The 24,437-nt window shown below is 34.0% G+C and overlaps 1 protein-coding gene across 3 annotated transcripts; it reads right to left on the bottom strand.

Moving 5' to 3' along the window:
* Positions 1-722: 722 nt before the first annotated feature.
* LOC130624973 (uncharacterized) lies at positions 723-23,424 on the bottom strand. Of its 3 annotated transcripts, none has more exons than XM_057440044.1 (17): positions 23,223-23,424; positions 22,475-22,567; positions 20,099-20,320; positions 18,943-19,050; positions 17,481-18,609; positions 12,385-12,432; positions 11,598-11,738; positions 9,473-9,604; positions 8,402-8,481; positions 5,774-5,860; positions 5,456-5,555; positions 5,104-5,323; positions 4,550-4,681; positions 4,113-4,204; positions 2,571-2,622; positions 2,170-2,303; positions 723-1,440 (listed from the first exon to the last, which is right to left on the bottom strand). In XM_057440044.1, the coding sequence occupies exons 1-17, from the start codon at positions 23,322-23,324 to the stop codon at positions 1,370-1,372; spliced, it is 2,943 nt and encodes a 980-aa protein (XP_057296027.1). In that variant the 5' UTR covers positions 23,325-23,424; the 3' UTR covers positions 723-1,369. The 3 variants fall into 3 exon arrangements, with proteins under 3 accessions (XP_057296027.1, XP_057296028.1, XP_057296029.1); XM_057440045.1 differs by having other exon boundaries at positions 723-1,332; XM_057440046.1 differs by lacking the exons at positions 22,475-22,567; positions 23,223-23,424 and adding an exon at positions 20,569-20,897.
* Between the last annotated feature and the right edge of the window lie 1,013 nt (positions 23,425-24,437).

The following is a 24,437-nucleotide window of genomic DNA, read 5'->3' as shown; positions in this document are numbered from 1 at the left end:
GGGATGTTGTCATGATCCATAATTAATCTAAGTGAGTAATCACAGTACCGAGACACAGGAAATGCTGTAAATAATAGACGGGCAAACCCGTGGATTCATCTACGGGCCACGGACTAGTTTGTATCTATTTTCGGTAAGACAGGATTATGCCAGGTAATTAAGTCAATAAGACGGAATTATTTTAATTAGATCGAGCCCAGGGGGCGAAAGCTCTGGGACGAGCTTTTGACAAACTGGCTTTGATGTGGCACACCATATTGACGATACGGTCGCAGCTTGTTGAGCGCTGTACCATATTGTCGAGGGTACGTTTTGCCAGATTACCAGTATCATCTTACCTATTATTTTAGCTGTTTAAGAGCATCGATGTAGTAATCAAAATACACAATACAGGACAACCATTAAAGCTGGTCTCATACTGTCGTGACTCTTCTAGACAATACGGGACGACCATAGAAGCTTAAATACGGAAACTTGTTTTCTCGAACTTTTTCTTTATCATGTCTTCGTGTGCAGTAATTATGTAATTATAATAAATTTAAAAATATTATAAATTATTTTTAAATTCAAAAAAATTACACCCGTCGCAAAAATGCACAGTCACAAAATTTCAGAGCAACATGTCCAACAATAGTTATGCAACCCCCTTCCCTCTCCAGGTATAATAGGGTTAAAACAATCAAGGCCTATGTCTTAGGACCAGCAACATTAATTATAACAACTTGTTTCTTATCTAATTCTATTCTGGCCGAAAATTTAAGTACAAAAATAACGTATAAAAATAAATGACTGGTATATACATTAGCATAAATAATCTTGTCACGTGACGTTGAAGTCCTTGTTGCCATAACAACAAGAACGAAACGTTGATATAAATAAACATCATTACACACAAGCCAGGCATACAAAAATATATTTTCACTTGTACTTATTTTTTCTCAAAAGATTATGAGAATTCACAGTATAAACGCTGCAAATAAAGGTACAGTAACACAGAATGGTCACTATACTTCATAAAACATTTTGGTAGCTGAACGATATAGCATTAAATAAGTTCTTTTCACAAAATTGCTCTAAAACTGGGAAAACATACATGCAATATTCAATGTCACATAAAGCAAAACGTAATAAATAACGCTATATCGGATTTTATTGATGAAAAAACGTAACCAATGATATGAACACATTGGTTCTCTAGCTATGTTAAGAGGCCTTTAGCGCGAACTCTGGAAAATTGATCTAGCTTGCCAGACCAATATGCTCCTCAGAGAGATGCTTACATACAAAGTAACATCAATGCCAATATTCCGTTCCACGAATCGTCGAATCGATCTAGACATTGATTCACAGAAAAGTTCTCACATGACTACTAAGAGTGGAGGATTCGCTTTCGACAAGTCACATGACCTCCACATAAGATTACTAATTCCTGTTCTTTACCTAAAATGGATTTGGTTAGCGCAGGTATGCCATGTCGTTGTGTAACAACGGAAGGTGTTTATCCTTCATTTAAACAAACACAGCAGATTGTTTAAACGACGAAATTTGATGATACTTCATCGCTTAAACAACATAAACAAATAAAAACCAGAATTAGCAAAGTGGGCACCCATTTAATAATTTCCGTCAAAATGAATGGCGAATAAAGCATCTATTCTACGATTATACTATTAATCGCAAGAAAAAACTTTAACATCGATTCGACAACTTGTTGGGCAGGATATTGGGGCTGATCCAACCTCTTACATAACCGAGAGACTGTTATTTCCTTGACTAAGAAAAGGGAAGTTTGAAGTATTTTTATCAAAACTGAAAGAAGAAACTAATTTTCTAGACAGAAGCTATTCGAGTGTGGACGCTTATTTAAATTTGTTCAGATAACATAGACTGTTACTCGAAGTACCAGCCTACCTTGGCGAATAGTGAAGACGATAAAAATTTTTCCCCCACAAAACTCGAGATATACAATCTGAGAATTGGAACTTGGCTATAATAAAAAAACTAATATTTTAAACTATAAATAATGACAACTAATAACCTAAGCTACTCAAATTAAATTTCCTATGGTATCACCATGGATTGGAATAGGAGAATTTATTATTTCAAAAGGTAGACCCTCCGTTCACTAAAATCATAAATTTAAGTCAAACGGGCATCCTGGTCTTATACCTCTCTCATAAAGCGTTTTCAATGTCGCTTTGATAAGAATTTGTTGTTGTGAACCAGCAACTCCACCAGTTCGCTTCCTCACGCTGTCTTCAACACACGGGACGATACTTTCAGTCCATAGCTGCTTTGTCCACCTTAAAGAAAAGTGACTGTGTCATTCACAAACACTTGGCGTTGGCTATTCCTGAGATTTGAAAAAAGGATCTGTTCATAAACTACTGCGTATTTAAAGAGTTAATCTATTATATTTATATATTTATTTATGTTTTTGTTCCTTGTTATATAGTCTAACAAAATACTATAGAACATAGATGAAGCTGTGTTATATTCTAAGCCGTAGTTCCAGTGTCACATCAAAACAATAAAGGTTAACGAATATAGGAATGAATTTAATGACTTACTCTAGAAGCTCCGCACGGTCGGATATGGGCGCATCGATGTAGACGCTAATATCTAAACCAAAGAAATTTCCCTAGGTGATTTTTTATCTCAGCATAGTTAACTTGTGGTCTTTATGGCATTTGTAATTCGACGTTCAGGTGTTTGAGAGCCATTAACGTTAAAGGATAGCCCAAATTTAATCTCATATAAAATTCTCCAGACACACTTAAAGGGATTCTTGCATTAAAGTTGATATTTTTGTATGTTAAAGAGGATAAAAAGTCTTCTGGAATTTTTTAAAAACCTTTTTTCGTTCTTGACATAATTAGCTTCAAAGATTTCCATCTGACCTTATGACATCATCATTGATCTCTTATAATAATACGCCAGTTCCGTGTGTCTGTAACAGGCAAAGTGGATGTCTTCATTTTCCTTTGATGTTGCCGAAAAATGCATCTCTAATATGTCAAATTTTCTGACGTTACGGCGCGACGTCAATAACACTACTTTAACGTCAATATCCTATATTAAATTAATGAAGCCATTACAGTGCACCTAAAATTTTGAGGCCAAATAACTTGGAAACGAGTTGGTGACGTCAATGTTTTTTAACCGCGTAGGTAACTAGGGACCACCTGGGACCAATTTGGGTAATTTTCCAAACCTGGGTCCCCAAATCCGTTTCGGAAAGAACGGGTTTATGACGTCATCAAAAAACCTTTAAACCACAATATTTCTGTACCCGTTGGTCAAAAGTACATGATTCTATACATTTTCTTGATCAGCGTTTCAAGATCTATACGAGGGAGGCAACAGGTACATGAATTTCTGAAAAAAAATTTTTGTGTTTTCACGGGCCTTTGCTGACGTCAGCACAATTTTTAAACACTTATATCTCTTTTTGCGTTCCTCGAAAACATATCATCCTACACATTATTTTGATCAGCGTGATTCAACCTCTACACATTACAATAAAATAATAAAATAAATTTCTCTAACTTTTTTGAGATCTTCACTGCTGACGTCAGCAAAACATCTAAAACAACCTATTTTTCTATTGCCCATCTGCCTAAGTGGATTTCTCCACGGGCCTTATCGACTAGTGATGTAATAATGTAATAAGCATGAATTAATAATTTAAATATCTTGCAAACTTACAAAATATCAAAACTTTTGAGTAGTGTGGACTTATGCTCCTGATGATATCTTGACATATATGAAGTTTTGTAGCTTAAAAGTGATCTCATCTTTATTTAAAGGTAGAAATGGAACGTCAGCATTTTTAGAAAAGTACTTATGACATCATAAGTTCTCAAATTTTAAATATTTAAATGCTGAATAAGTTGAGAACGAAAAAAGGTTTTTAAAAATTTCCAAAGGACCTAATAAAAACTTTTTATCCTCCACAGCATATAAAAATATCATTTTTAATAAAGGAATCTCTTTAAGTGCCAATGCTTTCTTGAAACCATATATGAAGCATTTATGTTCTCGAAATTTGACAGAACTTTAAGTTAAACCAATTTTTGCGCGCCAAGGATTTTAAGTAACTACAAACTTACCAGGTAATTTATGCGCCAACTCTATCTTGAAAAAACTTTTATGTAAACTGTGATAAACATTTGATAGCCATTTTACTGTGTCATTCATCTCCCTAAAGAAAGATATAGCGAGTCTAGATTTACCAAGAAACAATTATTTCTAAACAGGCCTTCGTTCTTTGTAGCTACTAGTGTGCGTTTTCTGTCTACAATAAGCCAACTTCAACGCCACCTATTTCTTCCAACCTTAAAAATATTCACCATTATTAGTATTTCTGAGCGAATATCTCACTACATTTAAAAAACACAAATAAAGATATTTAAGTCTGAAAGACCATAGAAAAATAACCACATCCAGCTTCAGTTCAAATTTAGACGTTTTTTTTTTTAAAAAACGCGTATTTTTAAAGCAGTATGACAGCACGAATATGTTCTGAACACATCGAAAATCTTCTTACATTTTATCAGCTGTTTTTGCAGAATGCTGAATGATTTTCTCCCTCAACCATCTGTGTACCAATCCAGGAAGAAGTAATGGTAGAGAAATGATTTTAAATAAGCGGTATGAAGATTGTGTTAAAGTATTCACTCTAAAATTAAAATGTAGCTAGAACAAAAGGTTAGAATGATGTGACATATTACGCGAACAGTATCAAATAGAGTACCTTAGACAGATCATACTTTTTTTGATAGGTGGAATTGATAGCAACATACGAATGAATTTAGAAAAACAAGGCATTTGGGAGGACAATCTCAATTTAAACATGTTTGTGTTATACACTAAAAACTCCTTTAGGAATGGAATTGATAGCAACAATCGAATAGCACCATGACTTTAGAAAAACAAGGCATATGGGAGGACATTGTGAATTTAAAAATGTTTTTGTGTTATACACTAAGCATTCCGTTGCCTTTACATAGGCTTACATTTCGGCAAATCCTAAAGGACTCGACTCTTTAGAAACAACAAAACCCTTCATCAACATTTTGAAAAGTAAAGAAATGCAGTCACCTGTCACTAGTCACGTACGCCATTACAAACACATCCTTATGAAGACAATGACACTCCTCCTCGTGGTAGCCATTCACACTCAATGACGTCTTCTTCTCAGGACTGTGCGTCAGTAGGTCCAAAACCACTGAGGTGAACCCTTCTCTCTCCATGTAATCCACATTTAAAATTAATATAAACCTTTCTTTTAAATCTTCTTGTTCGGTGTCTTGTAAAATACCTGTTGGGAAAAGAAATCTAAGTAAAAGTTTTCTATGCTGCACTTTGTTAAAAGTTTTTTTCGTTTTTTGTTGAACTTTTATAACTTAACTAGATAGTCCACAAAATCTCGTGCAACATTTCAGCTACCTACCATATCTACGTAAGGTGTTAATAAGATTTGAAACATTTCTATTTTCGGCATGGTTAACTTTGATTACGTTGCAGCGTATGTCCTTTTGTTCCTCTTTCCTCTAAAACAGAACAAAGAAGATGTAAAAACAACAAAGTATATAACATAATTTTAGCAGCACTATTAACTCCAAACAAAAGGATAGGATTTAAGACAACATTAACACTATCATTACCAATTTTTGTATAACATATATTAGTAGGAAAAATTTAGTTTCTCTACTGATGCAAATATTAAAATTTTGTGTTATTGTATTTATCACCATGACAACCAACTAACCTGGATCCACTGAGAAATACATGAGGTAAAGTGTTCTCCTTCTCTTTCTTCATTTACTGTCAACATCAACTTCTTTTCTTGATAGATCTATATCGGATGAAGAAATATATCTCTATAATAATAGCCGTCGTCTGTCTGTCTCTGCGCGGACCCCCGCTAAGGTAGAAAATGATGTTACGGAAACACGAATATCAAATGCGATATATTTTTATCCACTTTGTTGCCCCGGGTAAATTCAAAGGACGGGCGAACCCGTGGATTTTTCCACGGGCAACGACTAGTCTATATTATAATACCCGTATACGTCTGTCTGTCTGTCACGCAAAATGGTACCGCAAGTAGTGAGAGGCACGCAATGTATAAAAAGAACGGGCGAATCCGTGGATTTTCCACGGGCCACCGACTAGTTCTCAAATATAATGCAACATATAGAACACCATAACAATTCGTAAATTTATTTTCCTAAAATTTTCCGCAACCCTGCTCAATCAGAATGGAAAAAAGGATTTTTTTTATTCTCTAGGTGAGAGAAATTCACAAAATATTAAGTCATTTCAAAGAGTAAATGCAGAAACATAAGATACTTCTCTATAATAATAGCCGTATTTTGTCTGAAAAACCAAGACTTTCGCGGCCTAGACATGCCAACGAAGAAACATGATGGCCATTTTAGTTTTTAAAAAGTAATGGTGGTCAGTGTTGTTTCTAAGTCTGCTTCACCTTTTTGTCTTCTATAAGCTTTATATATTTGTAATATTTGGTTTTTTTATGTGAAGATAAATATATTGTCACGTTTTTTAGCTACGTGCAGATCTTAAACGCACGAGTTTTAGGATTTTTGGCTAGGAACGAATAAGGCTACTAGCTAATAGCCTTACTTTTTACTAATTTTGTTTGGTATAAAAGGTTTTTCTCCAACCCAACATTTATTTTTATGTCGAGGATATAGCCATTTAGCTATCTCATATATTTACCTAAAAAGTGATAGTATAAAAATTCAGTTTGGCTACCAATATCGCAATATTCTCAGCAATAAATCTGAGGCTAAATGCAGTTTAGCTAGGTAGCTATACATCTTTAATTATTTTCTTAAAACATTTTTGGCAAATAAAATGGCTGAGCAATTGCTTTAGCTGGAGTGGTAACGACAGTCTGTTTCCTGTGTTGTCATTTAAACCGAAGTTGTGATAAAGTTTTTTTGGAGAAGGGTACTGTTCAAGTCTGTTTAACTGTACTAAGCGGTCAGCTCAGTGTTAACAATAGCCTGTTTTTTGGAAAAGGCTGTAACGCCTATGCGGGTCAGCTCACTGTGACAATTAATTTTTAAACTTTCTTGGGAATAACGCCTGTACGAATATACAAAATTGTTTACCTGGACTAACCGCTTAGCCCTGTGCAAGAAGCGAAGGACTGTTTCTTGTGTTTTCATTTAAATAGAGTCTGCAAGAAAGTTTTTTTCAAAAGGGTATTATCCCTATACAACTGTGTAACACCATTTAACTGTACTAAGCGCTCAGTCCGCTGTCACGATTAATTTTTTAAGTTTTACAAAAACTTATTCCGCAAAATAAAATAATATTGACCGATTGTTTTTGCTATGACGGAGTTACAACGGTTGTAAACTGTGTTTTTATTTCAGCCTTTGTTGCGGAAAGTTATTTTTTGAAAAATATGTTACAGTCGCAACACTATAATGGTGTGTGCGCTTCACTTGATTTACGACATACTGCATACCTGTACTAAAGCGCTCCACCTGACTGTGTCGCACAGTTTGCAGTTCTTTTTAAGAGCTCCTTAGGGCGTTCAACAACAGTTACTTGTGGCTCATCCCGGCGATTCGACGCCGGGTTTCCCGGCTAGTCTCTTATAATAATACAGAGACTGTGTCTGTTTGTAACAGGCAAAGTGGATATGCTTATTTTCCTTTGATGTAGCCGAAAAAGTTATGTCTCAAATGTTAAAATTTCTGACATTACGGCGCGACGTCAATAACACTACTTTAACGTCAATATCCTATATTAAATTAATGAAGCCATTATAGTGCACCTAAAACTTTAAAGCCAAATAACTTGGAAACGAGGTGGTGACGTCAATGATTTTTCACTGCGTGAGTAACTAGGGACCACTTGGGACCAATTTGGGTAAGTTTCCCAAACCTGGGTCCCGAATCCGTTTCGGAATGGACGGGTTAATGACGTCATCAAAAACATTTAAACCCCAATATCTCTGCAACAATTTATCAAAAGTACATGATCCTTTACATTTTCTTGATCAGCGTTTCAAGATCTATACCATAATGGAAACAGGTATACAAATTGTTTGAAAATTTTTTTTAGGTTTTGACGGGCCATTGCTGACGTCAGCAAAATATTTAAATCCTTATATCTCATTAACCGCTCAACTAAAGCACATGATCATATACATTTTCTTGATCAGCAGTTTAAGCTCTACACAATAGAGGCAATGTAAAAACAAGGTTCTCATTGATTTTTTTGTGGATAGGTTGCCGACGTCATCAAAATCTAAATGATGCTCCTTTTTTTATTCTGCTTTAGTGGATTTTTCCACGGGCCTAATCGACTAGTTTTTTTATGTTTACGAAAAGCGCATGGTCGAATATGTACTTACAATTCGAATGCTTTCTTCCAAAGCTTGATTTGATATCATAGTGGAATAAGAAAGATCGTCGAAGCAATTTTCTACGATACCTAAACATTGAAAAGATCTTTTTATTTGCAACATTTTCTCATATAAAACTTAAAGCATATATATTTCACAGAATTATTACATAGTGGACTTGTAATCTAATATTGCATTTAGCGAGATTAATATTGATTAAATCAATTTTGCATCCTTCACAAGAGGTGCCCGGTTTGCCCGCTAATTGCTCAATTAGTTAATGAAGAAGAGTATTGCAGATCTGAGATTCTGTGTAATCAAATCTTGTTAGCTATGTTTGTTCAACACTGGCCTACTGCAGTTTACCTTCATATTGTAATTTTACCATCTGCAGATATAAAATAAAAAACTTTTTTTGTAAGATCTATAGTAATTTTTTCACAAAGAGCGATTGACAGGAGTAACGTAAAAAAATCGGAACAAATTGAGACTGGATATAAAAACCACAACAAATTACTCCCAGTGATTTAATACATTGTTATATATAAATGCGAGAAAAGCATATGAATGGATACTATGGATTTGGAAATAGAATGTTGTTTAAGCGGTCTGAATTAAAAGCTCTTATCAATGCAGGTGATTAAACACTTGGCGTCTGAATAAATTAAGTTTTCTTCATGTTTGCTTATCGAAAAAATGTGGATGTTACATACGACAGGCATGCAATATAATAGAAACCGGAATACAGCTGACAATTCCGTTTCAAATGAATATACTACGGACTATAGAACTGCGTTGTACTATAATTTCCGCTAGGGAACGAAGTAACCCGTTAATTATGTTAACAAATGTCTTGATTAGTGGAACAGAAGTTCAATCGGTCAAGAAATTCAGGTTAAAACTACACACAGGTTAGTGAATCATACATACAGTACCAAGTCACCGACGCACATGAACTTCTTCTGTCCTCATTTTCTTCAGAAGTTCAGAATTTTGCACTTTCCAAGACTAAACAAAAGTCTTGGCTATCCAAGGTCTCACTTAACCGAATTGTACCGTGTACGTAAAATTAAAACAAACCTTTTATTCTGATGATAACATGGGATGTTGGTGCAAGCGATAACATGTTGTACAGGCTAACAGTAGGGTAGTCGAGCATTGTCCACAATACGTTATTATACTCATACGAAGCTATGCTATCGCTTGATGGATCTAAAAGGAGAAAAAATATAAACAGCGTAAAGTGTGTGTTTACAGAAGAAGTTGGAGCTTTCAGGTGACTGCGCCTGACATACTCAAACTTAATTCCGCTACTGCAAATTCTACTTAAAAAAGAAAATAGTGGCAAGCTTTCCTAGCGTCCGGCAATAGAAATTTTCATCGATAGCGACACTATTTTGAATTTCCCGGTTTCGCAATGCATCGCCGGACAGCTGGGTTATCTGAATTTGGTGTAAAGAAAAAAATTTGTTGGATTGTATTTGCTCTAATCATGTTTTTTACTGAGAAAGAATTAATAAAATGGAATGTAATTAAATATGAAGGAACTGTGATGGGTCAATTTAAATCCGATAATTTCTACAAATCATTAAAGAAAAAAAGTACTGAAGCACAGATATTAGAAATTAAAATTTTGGCTAGAGGGCAAAGTCGAACACATCATCGTTTGATTGCCTTTACGGTCACAGCTTTACTGGCACATGCTATTCTTCGTTAATATAGGCGTTTAAACCGTAACATTTCAGAAGTAAATAATTTTGTTCCTAGATATTGAGCTGTAACCAGTTGCAAAGTCTGCATCACTTTTATGGGGTATTGAACACGAAGTTTATGCTAGGAAGAGATATAAGAGTTTGCATAAAGGGTTTTTTGCAAAGATGCTGGTCTGAAAAAACATCATGAAAAACATATGATTGGTGCTAGTGCAAATGGTCTTATTGCCTGTACTTGCTGTGACGGTTTAGGAGGTTTGGAAATCAAATGTCCTTTACAGTGCTCGTGATAAAAATATGCTTGATCATGCTACATGGTATAACTCTCGCATTAGTTCCATTTTTGATACATCCGAGGTTTTCTATATCTTAACACCCGGTCATCTTTATTTGATATGTAACTGGAGCTACTTATGCTGACTTTGTTGTTTATTTACTACAAAAATCATGCACAATTATGTTTTCTCAAATAAATTAGTGCTTCGCTTGAAACATTTTTTTTTAAAACATACATACTTCCACAAATGTTTAGTAAAGAAATTACCACTATGCAAAGATTTTTTAAATAAAATTGTTAAATATATTTCTATAAGTGATAGTAATCAGATACAAATGAGATTAGATCAGCTGCTCTCCTTCCAGTCCTGATTAAATTTTGCTTCTAACAAATTTTCTGTGCCTCATGCTTCAATAAAACGGTTCCTTTAAAACCATAAATTTTTAAAACAAATATAGGTATAGTATAGATACCTGATTAGTATACGTATTTTGCTAAAACTAAATTTTAGTCAAGGGTAATTTTCATGCAGACATACAAAGCAAAGTCCTATAAGAACTTGTCAAAAATGTTGCTATCTTTGATATCTAGATCATATTGTTTCTAACACCGATTTGACTTGTTATCTCAATGGAAATAAAAAACAAGAAAGCCACGAGGACAACGTTGACTTGTTTACAGAAAAGTGATATGTAAAGTCCTGTCATGCTTATAACTGTATTTATAACATAAAACACCATAATGGGGGGGGGGGGGGGGGGGTTACAGGTTACAAGCTACAAGCTACAACATTAATTCTTATTTTACAAAAATCTAAGCATAAACAAATTTCCAAGCTCCAAAATGGCTGTAGTCTTCGATTTTTCGTAATGCTTTTGTAATGTTTTGATTTCTCAGATACCCCAGCTGTTCCGAGATGCATCACGAAACCGGGAAATTCAAAACAGTGTCGCTACCGATAAAAAATTCTTTTATTATATTCGCTTGCGCCATTCTTAAATGTGAAAATGAACGAACGAACGAACGAACATAATTTGCTTTTTTAGATGATTTTAACAGTTTATTTTGTAGATAAATATCATCCATAAATCTCTATCTCACCTTCCCTACCTGTCTACCACATCTCCCCTTACCTCCCAAACTATCGTACTTGCTAAGAGCGTTTTCATTTACAACACAAATCACAAATGTTTGCAAACCAACAAGTTCTGCGTACCTTCATCTTCGTTCATTCGAACTAAAGATTCTTTCTCGAACGCTTCGTTAATTAAACAAGTTAATTCATACCACGAACACGACAACGTCACGTGGATCAAAGAGAGAAAATCCATTTCTTCTTCTGCGTCTTGTCTTAACTCTAGAAAAAAAAGTAATTGCGAAAATCTCTTCAATAGTGGTGACATGATCTTTTTTTTTTTAAAAAAAAAATGAACTTTGAGTACGTCTTGAGATTTCTTTCTAAATTCTAAAATTTTTTTGGAAATACACGATGAGGAACTAGTTAGCCAGAAACAGGTCCTATAACGTTTTTAACCAATGAAAATCTTTGTTTACTAAGCTGCGTGTTTATGTTTGCAATGTTTCAAGTATATTTTTCTCTCTATAGCTCTAACTGTTGCTAAGACTAATTTTCAGGTACATTAAAATACGTCAACTGCGAGACAACATTCACCAAACAAAGATTAAAGCAACAAATGGACTCAAAATGAGACAATCTAAATTTTATTCCCAAAATTTTTACTTTGTTTTTATATATGTTTCTTACAACATTTTTGAATCCACTTTCTTTAATATATATATAAAATATTAACCCTCACAAAAAAACTGCGAGAAAATTGATATTATCATTTGATGCAATCTCATCCGCAGAGGTTCCTACTGTATTTCTACTGCTTAACAAAAAACGTCTAGAAGCTCGAAGCTCTGAGGACGATACCTCAGTCTTGCGGAGGTTGAAGTAACATTTACTGATAGAAATAAGAAAACATACGTAAAACACTTACCGCTTCCGTACGCACATACAACCACCAACATAAGAGGAACAGTTTCATCTAGAAAAAACAAAAAGGAACTGAAACATAACAGGCGCAATTTGTGTCGTAAATATAATGACAGCTGCGTAACAGTGTGTCGTAAATATGATAGCCGCGTAAAATTTATCGTGAATGTAATGATAGCCGCGTGTGTCGTAAATATAATGATGCCGCGTAAAAATGTGTCGTAAGTATAATGACAGCTGTATAACAGTGTGTCGTAAATATAATGAGAGCTGCGTAAAAATCTCAATTTTGTATTGAGTGCATGGTCATTTCATCACATATCCGTTTTCCATCGTTGTGTACTCTAGATTAGAGTAATGACTCATTGGGTTAACTACTCGAATTCATCTTCCGGAGCAATTCTGTGTGTCTTGGATGAAAACAAATTACACGATTTTTTATAAGAACGATTTTATAAGAACACTAGCACAAGGTTTTGACAAAAAATAACAACAAAGTAAGAACAACTTCAGGCTCAAACTAATATTGTTTTCAAATCCGAGAACTTAAATTTACTAAAGAATAGATCCATTACGTAAATTCTGTTCAACAGTCTCTCAAGCAAACGATCGCTTGTGGCTATTTCTTTGCTCTGGCGTGATTACATGTTTGTTCCTTTGAAATATGGGTTCTGTCCGAGATGTAAAAGAGGCTTAGGGGAGGAGATGATCAGAAAAGTTAATTTTCGACTTAAATTTTATTTAGAGATTAACTTGCATGGGGAATTTTTTGGCGGATTAATTTTACCTAACAGAAAAGCTTTCTATATTTGTCGTGGATTCAATTTAACAAGTTATTAAAAGGAATAATAGTTTTTAAAAAACAAGTTGTATTTAGCGATGAAAGCAGACGCAAATCTTATTTTGTGGAAAGAATAGCCCTCGACATACAGCGGAGGTTTTTGGGTCTGTCAATTCTGATTGCTTAATAGCATTTCCTATAAATCTGCCGGAGGTGAGTTTCAAAAATAATGGCGTTTATTAATCAAAAATTTTTATTTATTTTTTTAACAATGAGTGCGATTAAATATATTGGTATCTATATCTTTCTTTGCCTTTCTTACGCCCTTTTTACGCCGAAACACGCAATATTACGCCATATGGCGTATAGCACGATCATTCAGTTTATTGCATTTTTGTCTATTATTTGGTTTCGCAATATGTTAACATCTTTATTGCGTATACGCATCAATATTCTTGAAAAGATTATTTTTTAATTCCATTTTGACGTTATAAATAATAAAGAAAATATGTTCACTTTGGCGCCCTATTAAAGCTGCAAAGAACTTTTAAAAAACAAGGTATAAATCAGAAGTCATACTGATTGTCTTAAGTAGTAATCTGACATATAATTAGGACCTTTTCCGTAAAGTGCACACCACAACAATCAATATATTTGAGTTTTTCGATTTTTTTTGGTGGTTAAGCACTTGACATGGTAAGCAGACATGAAGATGAGGCTGTCATCTTTGTTTGTTTATTTGTTTGTCATGATGGATGCTACATCTACCAAATTCTGAAACATACTTCAGTCGCAAAGAAAAGTTTTCTAACCTACCCATTCAACAGGCTCCTATAGTCGAAGTTAATTTTAAAGCAAAAAAACTTTATAGTAGCGAGTAGTTTTGACATTAAAATTATCCTCACAAGTATTAATAAGAATTTCCTTCTTTGTTTAATTTTATTGCCGGCAAATTGGTCGTGCAATAATTATCTCTAAGATTATTATTTTTCAAAATTTTCGTTTTAATGTTGACCCCTGATTCCATTCACTTATCACTCCCCCATATAATGGCCTGATTTTTAATGTTGTGCTGGTACAAGAGCAGGTAGAACAAGAAAGAAAATAACATTTCTTAGAAGCACTTTAAACATCTCGTTAACTTTAAGCCTGGTTTATACATTAAATATCTTCAGTGTTTACAACAACACGTTCGAAAAATATATTCATGTTATGATGGAGATAATACTATCTACAAAATGTAAACAAAATCGACTTTAACAAAGAAACTTAACCATAAGCACTCGTACAAATCACAGACCAGAAAGCTATAAACTTCTGAGTAGAAACCGGTCGATTACAAATTAAGAAGTTAGCAAGTGATTTGTACGGAAAAGAAATCAGTAAAAATTGCAGACCAGAAATACTTACAGAGGTTAGGGACAAGATTTCCCGCGATGGAAAACAAAATCAGAGCCACAGTTTTTCGTTGAGCGTAATGTTGTTTTGTTGGTATTCAGGATTTCTCTCTACGCAAGGTTGTGTAGTTAAGTCCGAACGACAAAGTAGTCTTATCGACCTTGTTTTTGCGCGAATCAATTTCACACAAGACTAGTCGCACAAATCAATTTTGCAAAACGGACATATAGTTAATTTTTTGCGCGTATCAATTTCTGCACTTCAAGAATTGAGTAAAAACGAGCAAGTATAAATTTTTGTTCAATTTGAGGTATAGTTTTTAAGCATTTTATAAATAAAATTGGGTAGTTTTAGCGGTTAGTGTCATAACTCACAAGACTTTGGCGCCGCAGTCTGAAAATTTGATGTTGCCAGAATATTTTATGGCAGCTGCACAAAAATTGGACAGCGTTTTGAAAATTTAAGTTTTATGATTTATTTCTATTAACTTTTTCAACGTATTAATTTTCGCACATTTTGCTTTTGCGAGTATCAAAATTGGCGAAAATTATCGCGAATAGAGCACATCTTCTAAAATCTATGCCAGCACAGAAAATAGATTGCCACAAAGCTCGGCTTATTCTTGAAGAAGAATTTTGCGTTTCCTTAACGATAAGAAGTCTTAATACTTGTTGCGGAAAGTTTTTGATAAAAATCATATCAAAGAGAAGGAAGCGTACACGCTTTTTTAAAAGAATACCATAATTCTAACCAGGCTGGTCATTATTTTTCTTTCTCTATTGTTTTAAACAATAGACCTATTGTTTTTAACCTGAAATGCAAACCTGATATTCTTATCACACATACTCTTATAAAACAAAAAGTTTGTCGCTACTCGCGCAAAGGTTTCCACAAATGGTTGTAAATATATATATATATATTACATATATAGATGTAGTTTTTCCTGTCAATTAAACCGACGCGTAATCTATAAATTCTCTCATATATACGTTCAAAATAGGAATATGAAATCCGTTATAACTATGTATAGTGTTTGCGACTCACAAGTTAAAAGCAGTCGAATTTATGATCGTTACATCGTTGTTTTCTTACGTCATGACGCTAAAAATTTACATGTCGTGACGCTGAACTATTCCAAGTCACAAAATTGAAGTTTTACACGTCACGACGGTATTTTTACACGTCCAGACGTTGAACTTTTACACGTCACGTCATTAACTTCCCTGACAAACGTGATTTGCCGTTTAGGGTACATTTTTCAATTTGTGAGTCAAACTTAAGAAGTAAGATCCAGCATATTTTATACTATGGAAGTTTAAAGTGTATTCATCCACCATTCAAGGTCGGCATATATTAGCAGAAGCCAGTGCTCGTTTAGTCAGACTTTACATGTTTAATGGTGCATCGAGTTAAATTTAAAACTTCGTGGATGATATCACTCCTGAAAGAAGAAAAAAAAAGTTTAACGTTTTAAAATTTAAATCACAATTGGTTAATTTGCAGAATAGTTGCATACAAAATAGATGTTCAGTTTAAAAAAAATTAGTAAGAATTTAATGAAGTGTTATAGTATACTTAATTTTATAGAGCATGGTTTTTAATACGCTGGCTATTTTAATTCTGAATATCTACACATCCTAGAAGTTTAAAAAATTTAATTATTTTATGAATTGACCTTATCTTTAACCAACAGAAATCTGTTATACAGTACACTCCCGATAACTCGAACCTCCATTGGACCAAAAAAATAGTACGAGTAATCGGATTTTAGACTTACCGGGGCATTCGATAACTCGAACTTTGGCCGATAAGCGAAAATACTTCGAGTTATTAAATGTTTTTTTTCTTTTCTGTTCTAACAAGAAAGGTATACAGTCATAGATTAAACCTTGGCGATGGGGAGGGTTTACAAGTTCCGTGCATTTTACAATCTACAGGAGAAAAAAGTTTTTGTCAACTTTGGAAGAACAATTTATATTATTGAAAGAAAAGTAGTCACTTTTTACTGAGATTGTTTTCATTTTTCCTCTGAAGTTATCGGCGGAATTTCTGTCCAGGGGACAGGAAAAATGGTTCGATTCAACAAATGTTCGAGTTATCGAGTGATTTTCGTGAGAAAGTATTAGTGAAGGTTCAACGGGAATTTAAAAACAGTTCGAGTTACTGAAAGTTCGAGTTATTGGGGGTTCGAGTTATCGGGAGTGCACTGTATTTGTTTTAGATTTGCATATTTGTTTTTGATTTAGTAACAGCCAATTCATCGTTCACCGGCCAAAGAAACAAGACTTTCCATAACATCGACCCACAACATAAGCTAATCTATCATGGTCAAATTAGAAGAATCTCTACGCGACATCTTATTACGGGACGATGTCGTAACTAGAATAGTTACGAGAATTATTGTTTATGTTTTACGAGATCATCATGATAAAACACTTTTGGTATATTATTTATATTTTACATTTCAGAAATACTGAGAAAAAAACATGCAAAAACAGCTGTTGACTTAGCACGGAATATAACAGTATATTTTTTTTGCAATTTCCACAGAAAATTAAATGCCATGCGGATCCTTGCGAATGGTTAATTCTCTAGAAAACATTTATTCAAATTTTAATCCATTTAAAATGTTCAACGCAAACAAACCTTTTTTTAACACATTAACAATTACCTCTGATAAAATTTGTCCGCAAAAATATATATGCCGACTGCATTCACATTGGTTATATCTAAGTAGAAACTGTTTTTTCTTTCCATGTTTCAAAGTAAAATAAGAAAAAACGAGACTGCGCATGATCAGATGCATTTTTTCGTAGAATATTCGCAAATGGGAATTTAAGGTCAACCATATTCTTAAGGCTCCTCCAAAAGTTTTAAACATAAAAATAACAAAAGTATAACGACAAAAAGATATTTCTTACCTGCAGATCCAGCTCTAGATTGAGCGTAGGTTAAACTGTTTGATTGATTCGTTTTTCTAGGTTGCAGTTGCTGCGGTATTTTCACCACCGGTGGTTTGTCCGGAGTCTTTAAACTGGACCCGCGTCTAGGGGGCGCAGGAGCTACCTTTTTAGTATCGCCTTCGTAGGAATTTCGTTTTAACGTCAACGAAGGAGAGCCTACGTTGCGCACTTCCTCGTACGAGTTATGTTTATATCTCATAGTATTAGTAGTCCTTAGTTGAGCGGTCTCGACTCCTTCATAATTGACATGATTAATAGTACCTTCGTAAGAGTTTCGTTTCGCTCCATCCTCACTTCCATAATCACGGGAGTACGTTCGCTCTTCGAAAGAATGTCTTTTGTGATTGTCGGCGTACGAGTTAAAATTGGGATTTTGATTCAGACTATTTACAGAGACGACAAGTCCTTGCTTTCCGTGCGGCGAAAGAACTTTATTTTGTTTTACAGACGACGACTTTTGCACTGTCGCAACTTTTGCAGATTGCACAGCCACTCCCGGTGGGACCATCGACGAAGGTTCGGGAGATTCTCGGTCGGACTCGTTGCTTAACTGTATTGCCGAAGTTCGCGCTTGCCTAAACGGAATTTCGATTTGATCCTGTACTAACAACACGTCCTCGCCACCGTCATCAAAGTCGTACGCCGAGTCTGGTAGCTGCTTACGTAACTGGTTTAATTGATACCTAAGCTTTCCGTTTTTAATTCGTTCTTCGTTAAGATGTCGGTAAGTTTCTTTGCATTCTTTCTCGGTGTGCTGCAGCTTAACCTCTAGGTCGGCTTTCTTTTGTTCTAACACGTGAAAATCGTTCACTTCGTCCTCGTAAAGTTTCAATCTGTCTTTAAACTTTTGCGTCTCGTTGACCATCAGTTCGCTAAGCACTTTGTTTTTTTGTTTCTCTTTGTCAATGTCTTTTTGGTATTTCTCCAGTTTCGTCGTCTGCTGGACCAACTGCAGCGCAAACGCTTTACAATCGTTCATCAGACTATTAAACGTGTTGTATTGTTCGCGGCGTTCGGTCTCGATTACCTTCAACAATGCGTCTCGCTCTTTTTCTAATTTTTCATATTTTACCTGTTCAGCTTCAACCTACAAAGTAAGAAAACAATGTTAAAATCTTATAATTTTAAGATCATAAGCTTTGGGTGACGACAAAAATGATAATTTTTTGCCAGCGAAAGCTTTCCTGAAATCGCGAATTGGTTAACGCAAGGTGCGTTTCTCCTAATATGACAACCCATCAAATAAAATGAAAGATATTTTGCAACGAACAATTTGTCTCGTCTAACCCTGACGCATTAGACAGGTTTCGTATCAGCATCTTTCATCATCGAGTTTCTAATGATGGCTTTGTAGAATACACATGTTTTCACAGAATCACTCCGTCCTTGTTTCAACTTCATTAAAAAAATATTACATTACCTGTAGTTGTAATCGTTCCCTTTCCTTTTCCAACATATACGTGACGTCATCACCTTGTGCCGTGTCGGCTGCATGTTTATGTCTTTCCTCGTCGAGTTGATCAACAACCTATGCGGAGAATGTAAACAACTTTAAATACGCAGGTTGCTGTATACATCATTAATTCATTGATCGCAAACAAAAATTTGTAAAAACATAACCCGGGCACGCTACTGCACGATTTCACAAAATCTTGCACGAAATCGAGTCGATTTTTAATTACAGAATATAATTGTTAAATTTTTATCGCGCAGATTCATACTCCCTTTTGTTTTATAACAAAAAAAGTTCGCAAAAGGTCCCTAAAGGTATATTTTAGTGCCCAAGCTTTATATATTTGAAAAAAAAGTCAATTCACAAAATTATCGACATATTTTGTTAATCTTAGGACTAAGATATAATGGTCGACAAAATACTAAATTCCTGGAGTAGTGCTGGCGCGTTCACCCAATATCGAAACAAATTTGTTAAGGACAGTATAAGAAATATGTAAAGATATATAAAGATAATTGATAAAAACATGATGTTAAAATCCAATATGATGGAACCAAGCACAATCTAAATAGCCAAATAATGGATCGATTAATTTAGACACGTTACAAAAATACAATTCTTTCAGAGTCATTATTTAAAACTTCATTTCGTCATTATATAAAAATAAATAAAATGACTTCTTTTTTCGAACTAGAAAAAATGCACTATAGTATGCACTATAATATGGTATACAGTATACTATATATAGCATGCACTATAGTATGGTATACAGTATACTATATATAGTATGCACTATAGTATGGTATACAGTATACTATATAGTATGCACTATAGTATGGTATACAGTATACTATATATAGTATGCACTATAGTTTGGTATACAGTATACTATATAGTATGCACTATAATATGGTATACAGTATACTATATATAGTATGCACTATAGTATGGTATACAGTATACTATATAGTATGCACTATAGTATGGTATACAGTATACTATATATAGTATGCACTATAGTATTGTATACAGTATACTATATAGTATGTAATATAGTATGGGAATATCAACTCTGTGCAAGGTTGATTCGACATAATGCTAAGAACAGTTTTTAGGTTCCTACCTTTTTATGTTGCGACTGTAACGTCTCCACAATCGACTGCATCTGTTCACGCACCACCTGATGATAAGCCGACACGTGGTTCAAATGAGCTGAAGGTTCGCCAAGCCAGATTTCGTCTTCCTCTTCTAGCAAATTAGTTTGCGCTTCGTTTTCTTCCAATGCTGCTGTTTCAACATCATTCAGCAATTGTGATAATGGAAGGGCGACGCCAGCTTTGCCACACTAGAAAAAACGAATATTATGAAATATGAAATGCTAAAACAACAGTATGAAATGCTTAAACAAAAAAGAAGTAGGACTTAGACTCCATTTAAATCGCCAATTCGTTTTGCGTCGAACCAGTAATCACACGAATCGAAAAAAAAATCATCTATGACTGGTGACTAGTCAAGAATCACATCTGGAATTAAAATTTGCAAAGTGGCATCAATTTCTATTTAAGAAGTGATGAAACGACAAACACATCCTACTATCATATTCTTTTTTAAGACATCTGAGATCGCATCGAAGGAGCTTAAAATAGCCTTCTGCATGTTGATATTTCTTTCCAATATCTCCTTCCAGCTAGCCATGATAACCTCTCTCCTCTCCTCTCCAAACCTCTCTCTCTCTTCTCACTCTTTTTTTCTCTCTTTCTCGACTAAAAACAACTGATTTTCAGTTCGACACAATTTTTTTGATGTTTTGATGAATATACATTACATACGTTTTATTAGCAACGACTTCTCTAGTAGCAAATCAATATTTCAAGAAGGTTAAACCACACTATGAATTTTTCATTGCAACTACAAGCAACAAGCATATCTGTGTCTTCCATTTATATAACCTGCTTTAATATGCGCACATTTCATTCATATCTTATTCCTCCCTCTGTTCAAATGAAACCGACTTTGTGGTTGCAGAAGGAAAAGCATTTGCAATATAACAATTTGACAACGAGCATGTATCTGACAAAACACTTGATGTCTCTTTTGCTAATCGTTATAGATCATTATAGTTGTTTTTAAAAGTTCACATAACCTTAGTAAGGAAATAATTTCAGACTTTTAAATATAACTAGATCAGCAGCCATGTTTACGTTTAAAGCCACTATTTGTTAAATACTGACTTATTATTCCTCTATAAAAGAGCCTATTAGTATTCCTCCGAAAAAACAGGATATTCTAATAGGTCCTTATCACATTTTGTGTGATAAACTTTTTGATGATAAAAATATATTATAAGGTTTTTCATATAAATTTTTAAAGTATTGATCTGAAAATAAATTTTTTCATCATTAGCCAGCACATTAATAGCGCTGACGACAAATTATTTAATTAATGCATGTTCTTATACAAAAAGATCTTCATTTTCTTTTACCCCATAACAGACATGGCGCCATAGATTAGTGGTTATAGCTCTCGTACTCTGTGCGGGAGACCGGGGTTCGATTCCTCTTGACAGCGATTCAACATGGGCGATTGAATGTTACCATAGCCTCGTGTTAACCCAAGCCATGTCAGGGAAATTAGGGAGATGGCACATTATGTGGGCCGTTGGATGTTGCCGGGAGTTGTCTAGTAAAGCGCGTGCCCTAATTGGGTCTGCATAGCTCAAAAAGAGCATTAAATACTTTAGGACTCTCTATCTAAGCCATGCCCCCTCCTGGAAATAATAGACAGGGTATATCCCTCGATATTTGTGAGGCTACCCATGTAAAATATGCAGATCTATCTACCTAGCTAATAACATATAAATACAAATGTTTTAATACAAAGAAGAACGAAAAAGAAAGAAAAATAAGAGTAATTTCGTTGGCCAATTTTGTTAAATTTGATACAACCATCTTGATAAAACAATTGAACCCTTCAAATTATTATAAAGAATTAAAATATAGTTCTGACTGACTATTACAGCCTGAAATCAATGATGATATCCTGATATATCAAATATATTGCTGATACTCTTAACATTGTGATAACAGGGAGTGGACACAAAGTTTAGCTTAAAAGTCACACTATTACTAACTATTGCCCAACATACTTTTAACCAAAAAAAAATTGCAGACTTTTGCCTAGTAAAAATCAATATATACAGACAATATGGTTGCTATTTGTCTGCCAATTTTTGAGAAATAGGAATTTCGTGCACATAATGACAAAGAGAAACTTTGTGAACATGAAGGAAAATATATATCACAAAGATATGAAAGAACAAGTGCCGTGCATAAACCAGAAAAAAAATTATTGAGTAGAAACTAATATAACATTCTGCATATTCGAAACAGTCTAAAACCCAGAGGGCATTTAACATAAATTTGGTCCCCGTTCAAGGATGCTGGAAATTTTATTTTTCAAATAAAATAACTCTCTCCTTTAAATTGGACCTAACACTTACCAAAATTGCTTTTAACAGAACATCTTTGGCTTGTAGCTCAGCTTCCATGAGACACAACAGCTCAATAAGGTCATCTTGACTGAGATCTTTCAACTAAAAACAGAAAGCATACTGTAAAAATTTTTAGAAAAGGTCACATATATAGTATATACATATATTTTATTGCTCTTCAAAGTTTAAAAGCCACACCCAGTCTGGAGTGGTAAGAAAAAAAAAATATGTCTTAATAAAAAGGTAAAATTTGTAGTTCCTGAGGCATATCTTGCTCTAAAGGTGACGTATTATACATTTCATACGAAAAATAGGATTAGAAATAAGGTTTGACTTCAATTGACACACTAGCTAAACAAACAAGTGGATATTTGATCATCTTTACAAATATATTTTTAGGACTATGAACTGGTACTTTGCATACACAGAATATAAAATTCTAGGATTTTAGTTGCAATATTTGCACCCAACAAGTTTTAAGTCAAATTTTTCCAAGGACAGTTAGACAAAAGTTTAGAAAAGACAATCAACAAAATTACGATAGTAAAAATTAACGATGGAACTAAGTTACTAAACTATTTCCTAAAGCTTAAAAATCATGTGTTCGAATAAGAACTTCAATATACATAATGTGCATTCCTTGAAACTTTACTTCTGCATCAAAATTTTAAAAAAAAAATTGTTTTCGTTTTTTAGAATAAGTGTTAGGAAAAATTATTTATATTATATACAAAAAAATTTCTGTTCTATAAAGTACCTTTTGATGATTTTTGAAATCTGCAGGCTTTATTGTCCGTGTCTGCTCAGGACTTAAAAATGTCTCATTTATCGTTTTCTTTTTTAATTTTGCTGAAGCCATTGTACATATTTATATAAACGTCGTAACTCATTAATTTTTTGACCAATTAACTTTTCCAGATATTCATATCTATATATTCTAATATAAGAAAACACATTTAAAATACAACATATATATACAAATCCTTGTTTTCGAAGCAGCTATCACATGATAACTGCAGTACAATTAGGCAAAGTAAAATTTTATATATATTTTTTTTTTGCACTGGTAATGTCCGATTCAATACTTACTGTTTAATTTCTGATATATATATATATATATATTAGCATTAGCGAAGTGGCATTTAAAAAACGTTACGCAAACCATAAGAAATCATTCAACACAGAACGATACATGAATGATACAGCCTTATCAAAAGAAGTATGGCGATTGAAGAAGAACAAAGAAACACCAAAAATTCGATGGAAAATTATCAAAAAATGTTCCCCGTATAAACCCAATTCAAAAAACTGTAACCCCTGCCTTAACGAAAAGTATGAAATTTTAACCTTCAAAGGAAACAACCTTTTGAACCAGAAAAATGAACTTATATCAAAATGTAGACACCAAAACAAATACTTGTTGGCCAGTTTTGACACTAATGACTGACGTCAAATGAAGTCATTGCATATACGTGAGAACATGATATTGAATATTAAACGTTAACTTTGTAAATTTTTTAGTCAGTTGGCTGAAGATTGTGTCCAACGAACGCATGAAACTTTGAGTTCCAAACGAAGTTGTTGTTTTCATTTTACACACTTTTCAAGCAATGTTTACTCATCATGAGGTTAGATTAAAGCTTATTTGTTTCTTCTATATTCTCCATTTTTGTGTTCTGGGACCGAGGTTGTATCGCATTCGAATATGAATGTAATTCAAATCTCAAATGTACAAAACAAATATGTTGTTGCAGAGCGACTCATTGGAAATGTATCAGACAATTGTAGCTAGCTATAAATTTTCAATTTGTTTTCTTTGGGATGAAGCGAAGTTTAGTAATCGAAGTAAAAAACTGATTGGACTTTTATCCACAGAACGTTAGCAACTACTGAGAAAGCCAGGTGTGTTGTTTATCTGGTAGGGAAATAAATTCAGGTGAATATCGTTTTTAAGTTGTTTACACGCTTCCAG

This window comes from Hydractinia symbiolongicarpus, chromosome 14, assembly GCF_029227915.1.
Source record: "Hydractinia symbiolongicarpus strain clone_291-10 chromosome 14, HSymV2.1, whole genome shotgun sequence".
NCBI classification, from domain to species: Eukaryota; Metazoa; Cnidaria; class Hydrozoa; order Anthoathecata; family Hydractiniidae; genus Hydractinia; species Hydractinia symbiolongicarpus.
This window is presented reverse-complemented; position numbering and strand designations above follow the sequence as displayed.